At 56.4% G+C, this 17,066-nt stretch overlaps 3 protein-coding genes across 3 annotated transcripts; all 3 read right to left on the minus strand.

Moving 5' to 3' along the window:
* Window positions 1-278: 278 nt before the first annotated feature.
* On the minus strand, window positions 279-1,106 carry LMJF_14_0480 (hypothetical protein; the record flags this gene model as incomplete). Its single annotated transcript, XM_001687595.1, has 1 exon — window positions 279-1,106. The coding sequence occupies one exon, from the start codon at window positions 1,104-1,106 to the stop codon at window positions 279-281; it is 828 nt and encodes a 275-aa protein (XP_001687647.1).
* Window positions 1,107-5,845: 4,739 nt separating this feature from the next.
* On the minus strand, window positions 5,846-6,676 carry LMJF_14_0490 (hypothetical protein; the record flags this gene model as incomplete). Its single annotated transcript, XM_001687596.1, has 1 exon — window positions 5,846-6,676. The coding sequence occupies one exon, from the start codon at window positions 6,674-6,676 to the stop codon at window positions 5,846-5,848; it is 831 nt and encodes a 276-aa protein (XP_001687648.1).
* A 4,726-nt stretch (window positions 6,677-11,402) lies between these two features.
* LMJF_14_0500 (hypothetical protein) lies at window positions 11,403-13,049 on the minus strand (the record flags this gene model as incomplete). The annotated part of the gene is made up of 1 exon (XM_001687597.1): window positions 11,403-13,049. The coding sequence occupies one exon, from the start codon at window positions 13,047-13,049 to the stop codon at window positions 11,403-11,405; it is 1,647 nt and encodes a 548-aa protein (XP_001687649.1).
* Window positions 13,050-17,066: the final 4,017 nt, after the last annotated feature.

Consider the following 17,066-nt stretch of genomic DNA (forward strand, 5'->3'; position numbering starts at 1 on the left):
TCATGGAGCTACAGGAGGGAAAAAAGGGGGCGGCAGAGGACAGACAGAGGCGGCCGAGGGGAGGACAAAAACAGAGCACCTGTCGTGCGTAGGCGAAGACAGGGACCCAAACTCACACCCAACGTTGAAAGCTGCGAGGGCGATCCGGGCTTCTAGCGCGAGGCCTTGCCCCACCTTACTTTCCGTCCTTCTTTCGGTCCCTTCTCACGTCCTTGCCAAAACCAATAAAAAGCCCTGAAAATGCTGCTCGTCTCTCACTGTGTGCCCGTGGTTCTCGCTTACTCCGGCGAGAGCTCCCTGTTGATCTGCTTCTGCTCAGCCACCACCGACTTCATGCGATTCTCGAACACGCGCGTGTACACCGTGGTGAAGGTGAACTGGAAGCCTTGCAGGACGAAGGCGGCCATGGCCAGGGCAAAGGACGAAGAGAAGTCGCAGTAGTCCTTCACGCGCACCTTGCGGCCGACGATGGTGGTGCTGTTCATGGTCGCCATGCTGCGAGCGTACACGCCAACGCTGAGGGCCCAGGAGATGAGGATGGTGATCAACACGGAGAAGGACCACGCGCACAGCACGGCCGTGAAGTCCTGCATGCACACGACAACGGTGATGCCGATGATGTTGATGAAGGAGTAGCATGCAGCCAGTACGGCGAATGCGGCCGCGCCGAGCATCATGGTGTAGGTCACCGACGACGGGAAGCCCTTGTCCTTGATACCATGCTCCGTGTACCACTTCTCCGTGTGAAAGGTGGAAGTGCCGCACCTGCGCGCACCCCACAGCGAGTAGCAGAACGGCTTCGAGCCCTCGGTGACCGACACACCGAGGGCGGTGCTCACGGCCTCCAGGTCGGCGCCGATCCTGATCGCCCTGGTGCCGTCGACCATGAAGACATCCGTGGCGGCGGCGGCGATGAGCAGCACGAAGGTGATCACCTGCATCGTCGCGGCGAGGGCGATGAGCACGCGCTCCCGGCAGGGGATGTAGAGAACCGTGCGACCACCGATCTTCGACTTGCGGCGGTGCAGCGAGGATGGGCGGCGAGAGGTGCGGAGGGAGCTGATCTCCGTCAAGGGCTCGCAGTTCGCGTTGGTGCCGGCTCGCATGATGGCGAGAGGGGGGAAAAGGGAGGAATAAAACGAGAGCCGGGGAAAGGAGAGTTGAATAAAGAACGAGGAGAAGCGAAAATGCCCGTGTGCGTAACGTGATTCGGAGCTACGACGGAGATTGACGAGAGAAGAAGAGAGAGCGGGGAGCGAGGGGGAGGAGGGTTCAGCGACGGGAGCACAACACCAAAAGGGAGACAAGGCAAAGACAGAGGTGTGGCGTTGGCTTTTGCGTGCGTAGAGAAGCAGAAAAGCAGACCATACATGGACGAAATCAAGAGAGGCAGAGGAGAAGCGGAGAAGGTGGTGATGTTTCGTGTGAGTGGCGCATAGCGACATAGGAGAGTGTGATACGATGCAGAGGCGATGACACTCGCGACGCGAACCTGTGCAAGCGCATACATGAGCAAGGGACGTCAAGCCACACCACCGCTCTGATCGCAGCGATGATGTGGGGTCCGCAGAAAGAATTCTCTAAAGCAGTACACCTGAGCGGGCTTTGACCAGGTGAAGTGCGAGAGGGTGAGCGAGGAGCCCTTTTCCCTCGTGCACGTAACCGTATGGGCTTTGCTTGGTATAGCGCAGGGTGCAGATGCCCTTGTACTTTTCCTTTCCGATTTGGTTGCAAGATATAGTCCTTGTCCGCCTCGTCACTTGTCGCACGCAACTTCTTAGGCCCCGAAAACGTGGTGGCCCCCCTCTCTTCCTCGCCACCCATCTCCGCAAAATACTCCCGGCCGTAGACGAGGAAGGCTAGAGAGCAGAATGAGGTGAGGGTGCGAAGGCAGGTGGACACTCCAGGTTCGCCGTTGCGAGCCTCACACCAAGCTGAGGAAAAGTTCCTGTGAGTAGACTTGTTTCGTGGTGATGTGCTGCTTTTCACTCTCGGTGGCAGTTTGTAGAGGTGTCCGCTGTTTCTTTCCCTCCGAACCGCCCCCCCCCCCCTACTGTTCCATGGACACAAAGTGGTATGTGGAAGCCATTTGAGGAAAAAGCGAGAAGAGACGCCGATACCCGCACGCACAATGGATGAGGGAGGGGGGGGCAGAGGGTGGTCATACTGTCGGGCTTGCTTGCACACACACACACACACACACACACACAGGCATACTTGTTCCCATGGAAGGTGAGTTCAGACGAAAATGGAAAGAGAGAGAGAGGGAGAGAGGGAGGCGCAGATGCAGAGAAACCAACAACAGAAAGAAAAACAGCGTCTCTCATCGTGTTGCCCCCTCTCCCCCTCCCTCTTTTTTTGTTTGTTTCATCTCACGCTTCCCCGCTTTCGTTCGCTCTTTGGGATGGGGCTATCCTGTACCACCTTTTTTTTTTGGATAAACTCTCACGCTCCACACACATGGAGGGGGGACAAGGAAGAATGTCGAGCGCCCGTTGAAAAGGGGCTTGAAAGAAACGAAAACCAAACCAACCCCCCCTCCCCCCAAAAAAAGACGATACACTTGCCGACAAGAGGAGGGCGAGGTCAAAGAAAAAAGAGGGACAGAGAAAGCAACTGTATGCGTTAATGCCGTGCAGCACGAGGCCAGAAAACAAAACGTGAACCAGAAGAGGAAAGAAAGAGAGACAGAGAGGCAGGAAAAACAAATGTCCCTTCCTACAGAGTCGCATGAGAGTGGCGAGGTCTCTGTTAAAGAAAGTGGTGATGGTGGCGATGATGGGTCGAGGCGGCGGAGGAAACAAGGCAAGACATCAAGAAACAAGAAAAAGCCATTGCGTGCCGGAAAAGCCAACGAGAGGGCGGGAGTTTATCGTCACAACAGGGACGTCTTCTGTGCGCGTCTTTACAAACACCACAAGAAGGACGCAGGGCACAACCAGAAAAAAAAACAACAACAACAACAAGCCGTGCGTCCGAGTTGATGCAAAAACACGACCACACGCACATGGACACACACACACACACACACACAAATACATACATACACTTGAGCTCACCGCTCTTCTGAATAGGATGTGTGCATGTGTACGCGTGTATTTGTGTGTGTGTGTGCGCGCGTGTCCATGTGCGTGTGGTCGTGTGCTGGGGGCTTCGTTCACCGCTGAAATAGTCTTGTGGTAGACTGTGGCATACAATGAAGTCCTTCTGTTTTTTTTTTTTTGTATAGGTCAGCTTCTCTTCCCTTCGGGAGATCGATTTATCCGCAGATGGACAGAAAAAGAAAGAGAAGGAGCAGGATGTGTGCGTGTCGGTGTGTACAACAGAGCTAAAAAGAAAAGAGACCATGACGAGAAATTTCAGGAACTACTCAGGGGGAAGGGGAGAATGCGAGAAGAGCAACACTTACAGACCAGAAAAAGCAATGTGGGCTGGGTTGGAGAGAAAGCACCCAAAGCCGAAACAAAAGAGGGAGGGGGACTCAGAGAGAGAGGGAGAGAGAGAAAGGGACAGAAAATACGGTGTGGTGAAGAGACAGGGGAAGGGCAACGGCACACACGCATGCACCATAGAAGAACACAAACAGCCGGAACGAAAAAACGGACAAGTCAGAGCTTACGCGGATATATATCCATTTTTGTCTTGCTTCTGAAGGAAAGAAGAGTGTGCCCCATGGCCAAAACAACACAAAAAGAGAAGGGGTAGCCTTCCCCACTACTTCAGTTTTTCCTGCTGTAGGCTCTCTGGTCCACCAGTGCGTGTCCCTTTCTATGTATGTGCTTGTGCGGCTTCAGCGAATTAGCATGCATCTACACCAGTCTCCGTCGTGTACCCACGCAGCACGCAGCGAAGCCTATCTCCTCACAACACCTTCTCGGTGCTCCTACACCACACGCATTAGACAAATGCAAAACAAACGATTACCATAACGTTCACCGGCTGCTGGGGCACACATACACGCACGCACACGCGTGCTCACGAGCGCGCGCGGCGAGACCGAATTGCTGTTGTTCGCACCTTTCTTCTTGCTATGAAACCCGGGGTAGCCCTCTCCCTCCTTCCTCCTCCACTTGTGTTCGCCGTCGCACTAGGCGGGATCTGCACCGTTGTCACCCCTCCCATTCCTCGTTCTGATCTGGAGTATCATCGCTGCTTTATTTCAAAGAAAAAAAAAGAGTGTGGACCAGTGTGTGTGTGTGTGTGTGTGTGTCTTATTCGCGCTGGATCGTTTCCACGTACGACGGTGGAGGGGAGCAGAGAAAACAACAAGAAGACGGGGAGCCGCAACGAAAGAGAAACACAGAGGTAAGAGCCTGTTGGGACGGAGGGGGTGGGTGGGTGGGTGGATGGGACAAGTGGGAGAAGGATAAAGGAAGCGAGAAACGAGAAAACAACAACAAAAAGGAGGGGGGGGGGAGAAAACAACAGGTAACCGCGTATTCGTCGCTTAACGCAACGGACAAGAAAAAAATATCCTTCTTACTTTAGTAGATTTTTTTTTTTGGTGTGTGTGCGACATTCGTCCTCGGTATGCATACAAATATATATCTGCGTGTGTGTGTATGTGTGTGTGTGTGTGTGTGCTCTTTCTCTCGTGTTGCTGTTTCTCTAGGGAGCGTTTTTCAAGGTGCGCAAATTCATCTATGGGCGTGCGCGTGGTTGAAAAAAGGGGGCGGAGGCGGATGGTCAACGATACTGACCGGCTGACCTACCGTTGCTCTTTCGAAGGAACATGCTCGAGACTGAGGGAGAGGGAACAAGAAGCAAGGGTGCGGGTACTTTTTTTTTTCGTCTGCATGGAGGAAGCGCTAATGTGTGGAGACCACGTCCACAGAGAAAGAGACAACTTGTCGTGGCGAGGAAGGGGCGCGGGAGGAGGGGGAGAGACAGGAAGATACGTGAAGAAAGGATCCACAAAGAGAGGAAATCAGACGTGTAACACGAAGAAAACGGAGGAGGAAAGATCGAGGGGAAATGGAAGAGGGACACACACACACCACACAGGCTCAGAGAGGAAAAAAAAGGAAGCGACAAGTGCGAGTAAAAAAAGGGGAGGCGGGAGGTGGAGGATGAGAGAGAGGAGGAGACGCGGACACACACAGAGAAACCTGAAAAACCGAGAGAAAGAGAGATGATTAATTATAACTCTCCTGCTCTGCTTCGTTGGAGTTCCACCGGGATGAGGGTCCCAATCGATGAGGGATGGGCGGGGGTGGGGTGAAAAGGGAGGAGGACTGGTACATGTGCGGCGCTCCTCTGTGGCCACGAACATAAGCACGCGAAGAGGACCAGGGAAGCCGGGAGGAGGAAGGCAGGATGGGAACCACTAGCCGAACACCGTAGAAGGCACCTCAGAGCAACGGAAGGAGGGCAAGGAAAAGGGAGGGAGGAGGCCAAACGAAAAGAGGAGATGGGAAGAGAAAGACAAGTAGGACGGATGAGGGATCCTCGGCACGAAAAACTGGCACTCGTTCTTTTTCCCTTACTGCCTTCGTGACCCTCTTACCCTCTCCCTTGTTTCCTCCTTCAACCCGCTCGAATAGCCGTCGGAGTCGCATGCATCTTAGTGAACAAGAAACCCACCTTTCCCTTCACCGACCGCCCTCTCCCATCAGCGCCTCTCTCCCTTCCTCTCTTTAGGAAAGACAGAAAGTTCACATATCTACGAGCCCTCGAGCGATTTCTGTTGAACATGACAGCTACCCGCCGCTTGTGCGCCTTTTTTCACCATCATCGTCTTGAGTTCTGTAGCGGTGACCTATCTGCACCACATCTCCCCCGCCTGTGCGTTGCGCCAGAACAAAAAACACAACGGCCGATCAGACCAGACTTACTCGGCTATCTCCTAGGCGTGGTTAAGGGGCGCTTCCTTCATCTGCTTCTGCTCAGCCACCACCGACTTCATGCGATTCTCGAACACGCGCGTGTACACCGTGGTGAAGGTGAACTGGAAGCCTTGCAGGACGAAGGCGGCCATGGCCAGGGCAAAGGACGAAGAGAAGTCGCAGTAGTCCTTCACGCGCACCTTGCGGCCGACGATGGTGGTGCTGTTCATGGTCGCCATGCTGCGAGCGTACACGCCAACGCTGAGGGCCCAGGAGATGAGGATGGTGATCAACACGGAGAAGGACCACGCGCACAGCACGGCCGTGAAGTCCTGCATGCACACGACAACGGTGATGCCGATGATGTTGATGAAGGAGTAGCATGCAGCCAGTACGGCGAATGCGGCCGCGCCGAGCATCATGGTGTAGGTCACCGACGACGGGAAGCCCTTGTCCTTGATACCATGCTCCGTGTACCACTTCTCCGTGTGAAAGGTGGAAGTGCCGCACCTGCGCGCACCCCACAGCGAGTAGCAGAACGGCTTCGAGCCCTCGGTGACCGACACACCGAGGGCGGTGCTCACGGCCTCCAGGTCGGCGCCGATCCTGATCGCCCTGGTGCCGTCGACCATGAGGACATCCGTGGCGGCGGCGGCGATGAGCAGCACGAAGGTGATCACCTGCATCGTCGCGGCGAGGGCGATGAGCACGCGCTCCCGGCAGGGGATGTAGAGAACCGTGCGACCACCGATCTTCGACTTGCGGCGGTGCAGCGAGGATGGGCGGCGAGAGGTGCGGAGGGAGCTGATCTCCGTCAAGGGCTCGCAGTTCGCGTTGGTGCCGGTTCGCATGATGGCGAGAGGGGGTTATTTCAAGCTGGCCAATAAGTGTGTAGGCGGGTCAGGGAGGGGGGAACCTCGACAAGAAAAAGAGTGGAGCAGCGGAGGAATGGGTGGCGAGTGGAGGGAAGAGAGGATGGGAAAGGCAAGAAAGACAAAAGAAGAGTGCGGTAGAAGTCGAGAGAGAACGAGAGCTGGGGTTCGACGTGCGTTGCGGGTAGTGCACACGGATGGGGGGGGGCGCGTCCAGCAGGGCGTGCGAGTGGAGGGTGGGAAAACAGAGAGAGAGGTCGATGGAGGCAGAGTAGAGATGTGTGAGACAGGGTCCGGTGCACAACAGAGTGCTGCACAGCGGAGGAGAAAGGGGGAGCGGGAGCGACCACCGAGCGTCCACAACAGGCATGCAGAGACACGCACACACACGTACAGGTTGGGGAAGGAGGCGCACCTCTGCACAGCACGTGCATGTGCGCACCGCGTCGTCCCTCGATGCGAGTACCGGTGAGCAGCAAAGAGGGGTGGGTGGGTGGGGAGAGAGGCACATGCGAGTCCTGTCGACATCCGCAAAAGGGGGGCATCTTCCACCACATGGGTGTGACCAGGCAAACAGCGCAGTGTCCACGTACGCACAACCATCAAAGCCCCTTTCGTTTGTGCGTCACCTGCACCTCTGCTTTACGAGATGACCACGACTGGGCACAAATACTTGCCCCGCCTCTCCAATGCATAATAGAAGGAGTAACGTGGGGTTGTAGAAGTCACCCACTAGACGAAGTCAAGCGCCGCAGCGTCCAGAAAGTGAAGTGGAAGGAAAGCAGGGCATGGCATGACACAAGCGCGCGGTGCGACGGTATGCGTCGAAGCCACGCTAGAAAAGTCCTTTACCACCTCTGTCCTGAGAACCCGGAATCGCCGCGGGTGAATGCGAGGGTGGAAGCGTCACGCGAATGACATGTTCATTTCTGTCCACGGATCAGAAGCGGCATATCCACACATGATATATGTACCTGCTTGGCCCGTGCATGGGGCCACGTACGACGTGTGCGTGTATGCGTGTGTGTAAGAAGTCATCCCTCACACCTCCTTCAGCCTGCTCGGTTTCGCCTGGTCCGACCCCTTTTCCCTCCAGCCCCTCCTAGTCGCTAGTGGGTTATTGGCCAAACCGCAAGCCGTGTCGCCAGTTTCAGGCCATTGGAGGAGGCTCACCCGGGGTGAGGCGGAGAAGGGTTCGCTCGATCAGGGGAAAAAAAGGCGTTGAGAAAAGGGGACCTAAACCAGGCAAAGGAGCGAACGACGAGAGAGAGACAAAAACAAAGAAAGAAAGGAAGGATCGTGTCCGCATTGGCTGGGAGCATTGCCTACCGTACCCCCAATATCCATGTACCCATAGACACGTACAAGTCTGCATGTATGGAACACCCGGTGGCAAGGAATAGAGAATGCCAAAGCCCTGTGCTCGCGCGTGTGTGTGTGTGCGTGTGTGTGTGTGTAAGTTCTGTTCGTTCGCATCTACACGTGGAGTGCCGGCGAAGAAAAGGATGAGAAACTATGCGTTCGATAAAACAACTCGTACGCCCGCCACAACGCCGGACTCCGAGCATCTGCTAGGCTGTATCGCGAGGGGGGGGGGCGTGTCGGAAGCTCACACTCTGAAGGAGGCCATCGCTTTCAGTGCGATGGCGCCGCTCGTGGTCGATGGCGAAGTTGCGTTCGTGCCCCCGTACGCCACCCGGAAAGCGCGGACGTGTTGGCCACGAAAGGGGGGGGGGCGTACGCGAGATCTGAGGGGGATCGCGTCTCAAAGGGAGCCAACCCCTTGCGTGGCTGCCCGTGCTTCAGCCGCGTCTGCTATCAACCACCCACCACTACGGGCCAGCTTCTACCCCGCTGGATGGACGAGTCACCCCATCCAACGGAGGACGAATCGGTGTGAGCGTTGAATGTCTGCCTTGTCGGCTGCGTAACCGCAACCTGGCGTGGGCAGCTGGCGATCGCGCGCAAGAACCAGTCGCTTTCGTCCAGTGGATGCAACACCGATGGACTGCAGCTGTACGTTATGCTTGAGGGCGATGCGACCTCGGTTCAGCCTTGCCGTGACCCCCTCGGGCCGCTTTCAACAGCCACCGACACCCGATAAGCTGGAATCGCCAGAGCGTGCGCAGCGAACCGCAGCCTTCCCGAAGAACGCCTCTCGCTGTGCCGCAGAGACTAGGCGGAGCTTCATCGAGTTCGTCGCTCAAGGGTGCCCCCACAGAAGTATGCTTGCCAGCACACTGTCTCCTCCTGTCGGCAGCGTGGCCGACGGTCGCACCACTCGCCGCAACACCAGCTGGAGGTGGTCGCGCACCGCTGCCTCCCCCTTCCCTGCGATGGGCAGGTTGCCGATCTGTGCGACTACTATTGTCTGTGAAGAGGCCGCCTCTACACCCACGTGTAGGCGGGGACCGCCTCCAAGGGTGGCGACGAGTATGTGTGTGTGTGTGTGTGTGTGTGTGCTTGCATGATCTCGGGATTAACGCGCAGCCCCATTCGCAGCACCCGCATCTCGTGGCACGAGATGGGCCTCGTCCCGGAATCGAAATCGAGCGTGGAGGTGTTGCGCGGCAGCTGTACCTGGAAGAGCAAGCATGTCAAACTACGCGTCTCTCCCCCCCAATCCGTCGTCACGCTCTACCATGGAGCTGCTGGTAGCGACGTGCGGGGCAAATATCCTGCGTTCTGCAGCGCAGTATCGAGGCTGCGGGGCCACAGGATAAGCCGCAGTCGCCCCGCCAAGAGGCTTCTGCCCCAGCACTCTGAAAACTGAGCGCAATGGCTCCGCCATCTCTGCATCCCCGATCACTCGCCTTCTCGCCGCTTCAGATCTCCGGAGAAGGACGCCTGTCCTTCGAACATCTCCTCGCGGTTGCGCTCTCCCGTTTCGGCGAATATGTGAGTGACAGCTGTCAGCTCGGGTTCCATGGCCTGCAGCACGGCCGTCAACCCCTACCTGGCTCTTGTTGAGTGTCTGGAAATGCACGACGAGGCGACCTTCCAGGCCTGTCACACTCCCCCTCCCGGGTTGCGTTTTGAGCTTGCTCCCGGTTGCCAGTCGTCTACGCTGCCAGTCGAAAATGTGCGGGCGCACTCGAGGTCATGCCCGCATGCCCCTTTGAGAGCTGTCGGGCTGCCGCTGCTGCATATCTGTCTGGTCACTCGGTGCCGTGGCTACGGCCTCCGCTTTCGCCATCTGCGCGTCGCGCCTCTGCAGCTCCCACTGCGTGCCAAAGACCACTGCTGAAATCATCAACATCCAGCCACACAGCCGCGCGAGTCGCTGATCCAGCACGGCCTGCCGATGGCCGTTCGCGTACCACATGGCAGAGGACACGCCCCCCCCCCGGCCCACCTTTTGCCGGTGCCCGCTTGGCTTCACACCTCTTTCCCCCTCCTCAAAATTTAGAACTGGGCAGCCTGGTCGTCGATGGTGGTCATTGTGGCCTACGGCGCCGTACAATCCCACCGCGCACATCCCCCATCTCGAGTGATGCCTGCTTCATTGGCTCTAGAGCCATGAGGACCGGTTTGAACATTCGTCAGCCGTGACGTCGTGCCTGCGAAGTGGAGCTGCAGCGTCTCCTTGTCGAGATGATGCGGACTCACTGTCTCTACTCTCCATTCGCAGAAGGGTTCCGGAGTGAGCAACGGACGGGTGCCAGGGCCAGCTGGGCTGCACTGTACAAGCGTGTCATCCGTGAAAGCCTGTTCTCCTCCAAGGGGACGCTACACACCGGCTGCTCCTGTGGAACACCCGCCTGAATGGGACGGAACCACGTGCGGCGCCGTTCGATTAGCTCCTATACCTAACCCGTGCACCGTGGGATCGATCCATGTAGCAGGGAACCGATTCGCATGCACCATCGCGTGTGGTGGTGATGACAATGATGATGAACGCTTCGTAGGGTTGATAGTGACAGGGAGAGAGAGTGAGAGAGAGAGAGACATCGATGTAAATGGGTGTACACAGACATATATACCCCAACGACGAACGGCTGCAGGAGCGGTTCAAGTGCTCCCCAACGGCGGGCGTCCACCGATATAAATGAGTTCAACAGCTTCAGAGAGACATATACGCGTGAGTGTGGACGAGACACAGGCATACAGTGGTCGGTGGTGATGGTGGGGTGGATAGAAAAGAGAGGAAAGGCGAGCAGTGGCGAGGTTTCGGCACCTCCTTGATGTTCAGGGCTCCTTTGCCCTTTACTGTCGCACTATCTCCTCCCCCTCCCCGCGAGATTGAGAAACACAGTTACACAAACACACACACACAGTGCTCGAACGACGCGCGCGGATAGTTTCCTGTGTGCTCATGGAAACGGAAAAAGAATAAGGAGTTCAAAAAGAAAAAAAAACGAATAGGCAGCAGTGTCCAGGCGAGTCACCACCACCGCCACCACCACATACACTAATCGACAGAGAGGCGCACAGCTCATCGTTCGAAGGCAGCAGAAAAGGATGTTTGTGGGTGCGGATGGGGAGAGGGAGGCGGTAGCGGGCAGCCTCATAGAGCCCTGATGTGCCCTTGTACACACCCGCATATGTGATCTTCCATTTTTTCGAGGTAGAGAGAAAGAGCGAGAATGGCATCGACCCCTCACCCCTCCCCCACTGCGCCGCTGCCATGAAAGAGGCTGATGCGCCGAGCAGAGTAGCAGCAACTGCAACGTCAGTGACGGTATCCTTCCCAGACAACGGTGCTTCAGCAGACACTCCTCAAGGCTTCTCCGCTCTCTGCCGCTTGTAAATCTGCCAAATATTTCGTCCTCTCGGCCAATATCCGCTCACCGCGTTGCAGCTGCGCATCGAGTTCTCGTGCGATTGGGCCATACGTGTCACAGTACTCTTGTGCTGCTTTCAGCTTTGCCTGCAGCTGTGCCAGCTCACGGTCGCCCGTCCTCAAGACCTGGCGAAGGTGCTCCACACGTGAAGAGGTAGGCGTCGCGACAGCACTGCTTTCGCTGCATATGGAGGCGCCACCATTTGAGTGCGTTCGCCGATTGGGCGTTGCTGCACAGGTTGCCGTGCGAAGTCCGCTCCGCTCCGTCGCCCCGGCGGCTGCCGTGGGTGAGGAGGCGGCGGCGGACGAGTTGGCCAACAGACTCATATCCGCACTGCTGCTGGGGACATTTGCGGAGGCGCTGCATTGGCCGCCGTCCGTGATGAGCTGCAGCTTGCGCTGGTACTTGTCAAACATATGAACAGACGCCCTCAGAGCTGCGTCCTCTTCATCGGTTAGCCCCTGCAGGGTGCGTGGCCAGGCAAAGTCAACCACGGGCTCGCTTGTCCGTCCATCCAACAACTCATGCAGTGCCGTCTCCGACTTCTTCAGCGATGCTTCTTCTGCGGCAACATCCTCGATCAGCTCAGCCAGCCGAGACAGACGTTGCTGCAGCGCCAGTTTTTGTGATCGGTACGAGTCCACCGTCTCAAGTTCCTCTGCCACGAGGAGACGCAGCTTTTCTACCATGCACAGGTCTGGTGACTGGAGGCCTTGTGTGGCCACGTCGTCGTGGCGGCTGTGCCTCGCCTCGAGCGGCCCCGGAGGACCTGCGTCGATGCTGCGTGCGCGGAACGCGGCGGGCGGGCTCGATTCCCCTAATTCGCACCTGGTGCTGCTGGCGGTGACATCGTGTCCATTGGAGGGCTGCGATTTCTGCGGCTCGCCTACGGCGTCCGCCGACGCTTCGCGCTCCAGTTCAGCCTGAAGCACTTCCACTCTCTCTAGCAGCCCGGCAACACGCTCGTGTTCGCGATCGATAGTTGCGAGCAGATGCGGTGAATCTGGGGAGCGGCAAGAGGAAGCGGAGGAGCGGACTGCGTTTACGTGACGTTCATCCTGCTGCAGCTTTTCCAATTGGACCTGCACTTCCGTGCACGCTACTCGCAGGCGTGGCGCAAGGTCGTCCGTCAGCCAGTGCAGCTCCGCACGCACACGTGCTTCTTCCTTCATGAGCCGACGCTTCTCGTCCTTCTCAGAGCAGTTCCTGTCACTGGCCGTTTCTGTGACGCGAGCCGCAAGTGGGGATGCGGTGGCGGTACCCGTGGTGTGTGGCTCTCCATCTGTCCACATTATCGCGGATGAGGCATCGCAAAAGGCGTTCAGCCGCTCTTGCAGGCTTGAGTGCCGCCGTCCCTGCAGTGGAAGCGCATGCGCGACCTCGTCATCTTCGTCCGCCAAGTCGCGCGACCGAGACCTACTCTTGGCACTCGGGGTTTGCGTGGGTCTGACCACTTCAGCTCCACACAATGTCGCCTTCTCGCTCGCCTCCAAAGTGCCGTGGTGGCTGTGGCGAGTGGTGGTGAGGGCTTTCAACGATGAGGGGCCTTGTAAATGATCACTGTGCATAGCAACCGCCGCGGAGTCGGGACGCGCAGAAAAAAGTGCGCCAGGCACGCGCTGCAGCAGGGAACCGGGGACAAGCCCGATAGCCCCATCTTCTTGTTGTGCGATACACCACTGCGGCTGCGATAGAGCTGCGCCACCGGCGGCAGCTGCTAGCATGTGTGAGGAGGCACCATATGGACCTGTGCCGTGATGACACTCTCGCCGTAGCACGCGCACCCGTCCTCCTTGTTGGAGAGAGAGGTACAAAGGCTCTGCGTGGGGTTCCTCATCGTCAGCGGCGCCACTCTCGCAGACAGAGGAGCGGTGCGCTGTGGACGGCGAAGAGTGCACGACCGAGAAAGGAATCACCGCTTGCTCGAGCCCGCGGGCTTTCGCAAATGGATGCATCGCAGTGACGATAAAGGAAAAAAAACAAGGAGAGAACACGAAAAGGAAGCGATAGGCGAGGGGAGAGTAGGGAGAAGGTGTGTGCTTCACCTATGATGGATGATCGACAATGGGTTTGACGTACGCATGTCCGCGCAAGCAACGAGAGGTTTAGTTGTTACCTCAAGAACAAGAGGAATTTCTTTCCTCAAAAAAGAGAGTGTGGTACGCACGCGCCTGTGGTGCAGTCATCTTCGTACACGAAAAAGACGATCCATGGAGATAGAAAGCGGAGGACGGGGAGGGGGGAGTTGATCGAAGGAGTGTTGCGCAGGGGGACGATTGAAGGTGGGGAGGGGAGCTCTTGACGGCCCCACCGCTTTCACGCCTTCACCTTCCATCTTCGAAGCTGTTCGGCTCCACTCCGCTGTCCGCGCCACAGCCAGGCAGCGGGAGCGAGACGGAGCACCGACGCTGGCGCTTCGTATGGACATGGACATTCGCGGATTCAAGCAACGCCAGACCGCACGCTGTCGTCTCCGTGAGCTCTTTGGTTTCCTTTCGTGCGTCCTTGTGCAGTGCCGACTCATGACATGCCTCTTTTATTTTTTTATCGCCTACTGAGAAGAGAGGGAAGAGGGGTAGCAAAGAAAGGGTGCGTGGGTTAGTGGTAGTACTCCTCGTAACAGCAGTGATAAAGCCTGTCTCTGCCTGTGTGTGTGTATATAGACATGATAGCGGCGAAGAGTTACAACCAAACAAAAACATACAGACACACACGCACACGCAATCAGAGTAGACGTCACATCCGATTTAACAACAAAAAAGGCACGCATGAGCGATGACCGCAGCAGCAACACCAACAAGGACACCACCGCCACCACCACAGCAGCGCTTGAGTTCGTTCTGTACGGAGTGCGTGCAAACTAAAAAGAAGAACACAGATTGCTGCGCCAGCACCGAGATTCGTTACCCGTGTTGTGTTCTTGTCCAGCGAGCTGGCCGTAAGAGAGAGAGAGAGAGGGGGGGGAGAGACCAGAGAGGAATACGCAGAATGAGTCGCGCGAGATGGACGGAAGAAAACGAAAACCAGTTTTGAATAAAGGAAAGCGAGAGAGAGAAAGGAGTAGATAGCAACGATTAGAAACGAAGGAGAAAACATGAATAACGTGAACAACCTAGTAGCACAGATGCGCGCATGAGAAAAAAAGGAGCACCGAGTAACTTGGGGACTTGAGCAGGATGTGCGTACTTGTGACACTAAAGTGCGAGCTCTCCTTGGATCCCACAGGCCACACACACACACACACACAGCAAAAAAACGAACTCTCACAGCAGAGAATCATGCATATATATATATATATATATGTATATATGTATATGTGTGTGATTTGAACACTTCGTGCTGTGCTGGTCGCTGTGAATGACGTTGCCGTCGTTGTTGTGGAGCGTCGTCGCTTGTTCCACGTTGATGGCTTACGCTCTGCTCTGTAGGGGTACTCAGGCGATGCCGCTGCTTATGATATCATTCACTTTCGTTGTTTTCGAGCGCGCGTGAACGGCGATGGTGGTGGAAAGGGGGGAAAGGGATGGGAAGAACGACGCTACATGTTTTTCTGGTGATGAAGGAGAGCGCCGAGTAGCCCGAGGAACGACACCAACAAAAGAAAACGAATTCGGTCTGCTTCTTTCCTCTCATCTGGTGGCTTACAGGGTCCGATAACAGTGATCTCCGATACACGGTGCGCGCCAGAGAGACGCGCCCCAGAAGCGCAACACCTCTGGCGAGGGCAGCCCTCGACAGCACAGCAGCCGCGGTGCTGAAACAAATAAAAGTGAGAATATTCGCTTCTTGCGTTTGAAGAAGGTGCGGGACGGCCTTCGTCTCCTCGCGTTCCATAACGCCTGGCAGTGGGAAAGGGGGTGGGGAAGGGGAACACCAATCACAGCTCCTACAGACACACACTGTCACCGTCCACTCACTCAGCAGCTTCCACCGAGCCACATGCGCGGCTGCCGAGACTTGTGTCGGTGATGCGTGCCGACTCTGGCTCAACGACGAGTCTGAGAGAAGCGGCGCGAGGGCATGTATGCGCTCTCTTTCGTTTCGTGGGGGAGGGGTGGAGAGCGGGAGAAAAAAGAAGGCAGGTTCAGACGAGGGGTGATTGGTGGTGGTGAGGAGTTCCGCGTATGCCATCATCGCGTTGCCCGTCAGGGGTAGGAGAGAGGTCCGGTGGCAGCGGCAAGGCAAGCTTGGCTTCCACAGACGCGCGCGCACACACCCGCGTCCGCTCCCTCTTCCACTCAGGAAAGCGAAGGTAACTCTCTCTTCGTTTGTATTTGGTGTGTGTGTGTGTGTGTGTGTGCCGTTTAAGCGACTTGGCACTCGACACGAAGACGCCGAGTGCGCGAAGAGCGGCGAAGCGCACTTCCGTGAAATAGCTCCACCACCAAAAAACAAACTTTTCGTCATGAATGCTTGCCTTCTTTTCTTCATCTGGTTGGTGATGTCCACCGACACATTTCGTTCTTCACGTTGGTGGCGCTGTACCCCTCCGCGTTGCCATAGTTGGGAGGCGAGGGGGGGGGTAGAAGGATGCAAACAAAAAGAAAAACACGCACAGAGAAGGAAACAGCAAGCAGAAGAAGCCGCGCGCACACACGTGCACCAACACACACGAAAAAGAAAGTGCGCCACGAGTTTCCCCCCCATACGTGATTCACCGACAACTTTCCTCGTCATACTCTTTCTTTCTTCTGCTGATATGCATATGTATATATGCATACATGTATCGATATTTCTTGCGTTTGAAGGGGTCATCATTTCCTGCGTGAACTACGCCCACAACGAAGCGCACACACCCACACACACATGCGTATATATATGTATATATATATATATAGGAATCAATCATGAGCGCATCACGAAGCAAGCACCAAGAGCACACAAGCGACACGATGTTACGAGCAAAAAAAGAATGAACAACCCCCCAACAACAAAAAATAACGACAAAAAAACGCACAGAGGCAGAGGGAGATGCACACAACATCAATGAAATATGGGCGGGAGAGAAGAGAATGAAACGGGCGCGGAAGTGTGGAGGCTAACCGAGGCAGCCGCCCACCCACCCACCCACACACGCACAGAAACATAAAGAAGAGGGACCAGCAAGGCAACAGCAAGGTGGCGGATGGAGAGTTGACGAGGGAGAGAGAACGCGGGGGTCGTCGGAGGGGGAAGAGGGGGAGAGGGGGGGGGGATGGCCGTGTAGCCCCCCAGGAGGGGGGGGGGAGGTGATGACACCCCAAGCTTAAAGCGGCAACGAAAAAAAACCAAAGCTATCAGCTCTCCAAAAGGGGGCACAATCACCATTATTGCCGGTCCGGCCATCAACGCAGAGAGGGGCACAGACACAAGCCCACATGACATAGCTCAGTCACATAACAATATAGACGGAAAATGCACAGCACATCATCTACAGGGTTTATACCCTATTCGTGCCGTGTCCTTCAGTGCGCAAGGCATGCGACAGCACCACAGCCAGAGTGAAGCACACTACCACCACACAGCGAGAACGAGGACAGAAAGATAGATGAAGGCAACCGCGAGCGCGAGTATACACATACACCCATGGTCGAGCCACAGGGTGC

Source organism: Leishmania major, chromosome 14, assembly GCF_000002725.2.
Source record: "Leishmania major strain Friedlin complete genome, chromosome 14".
NCBI lineage: Eukaryota > Euglenozoa > Kinetoplastea > Trypanosomatida > Trypanosomatidae > Leishmania > Leishmania major.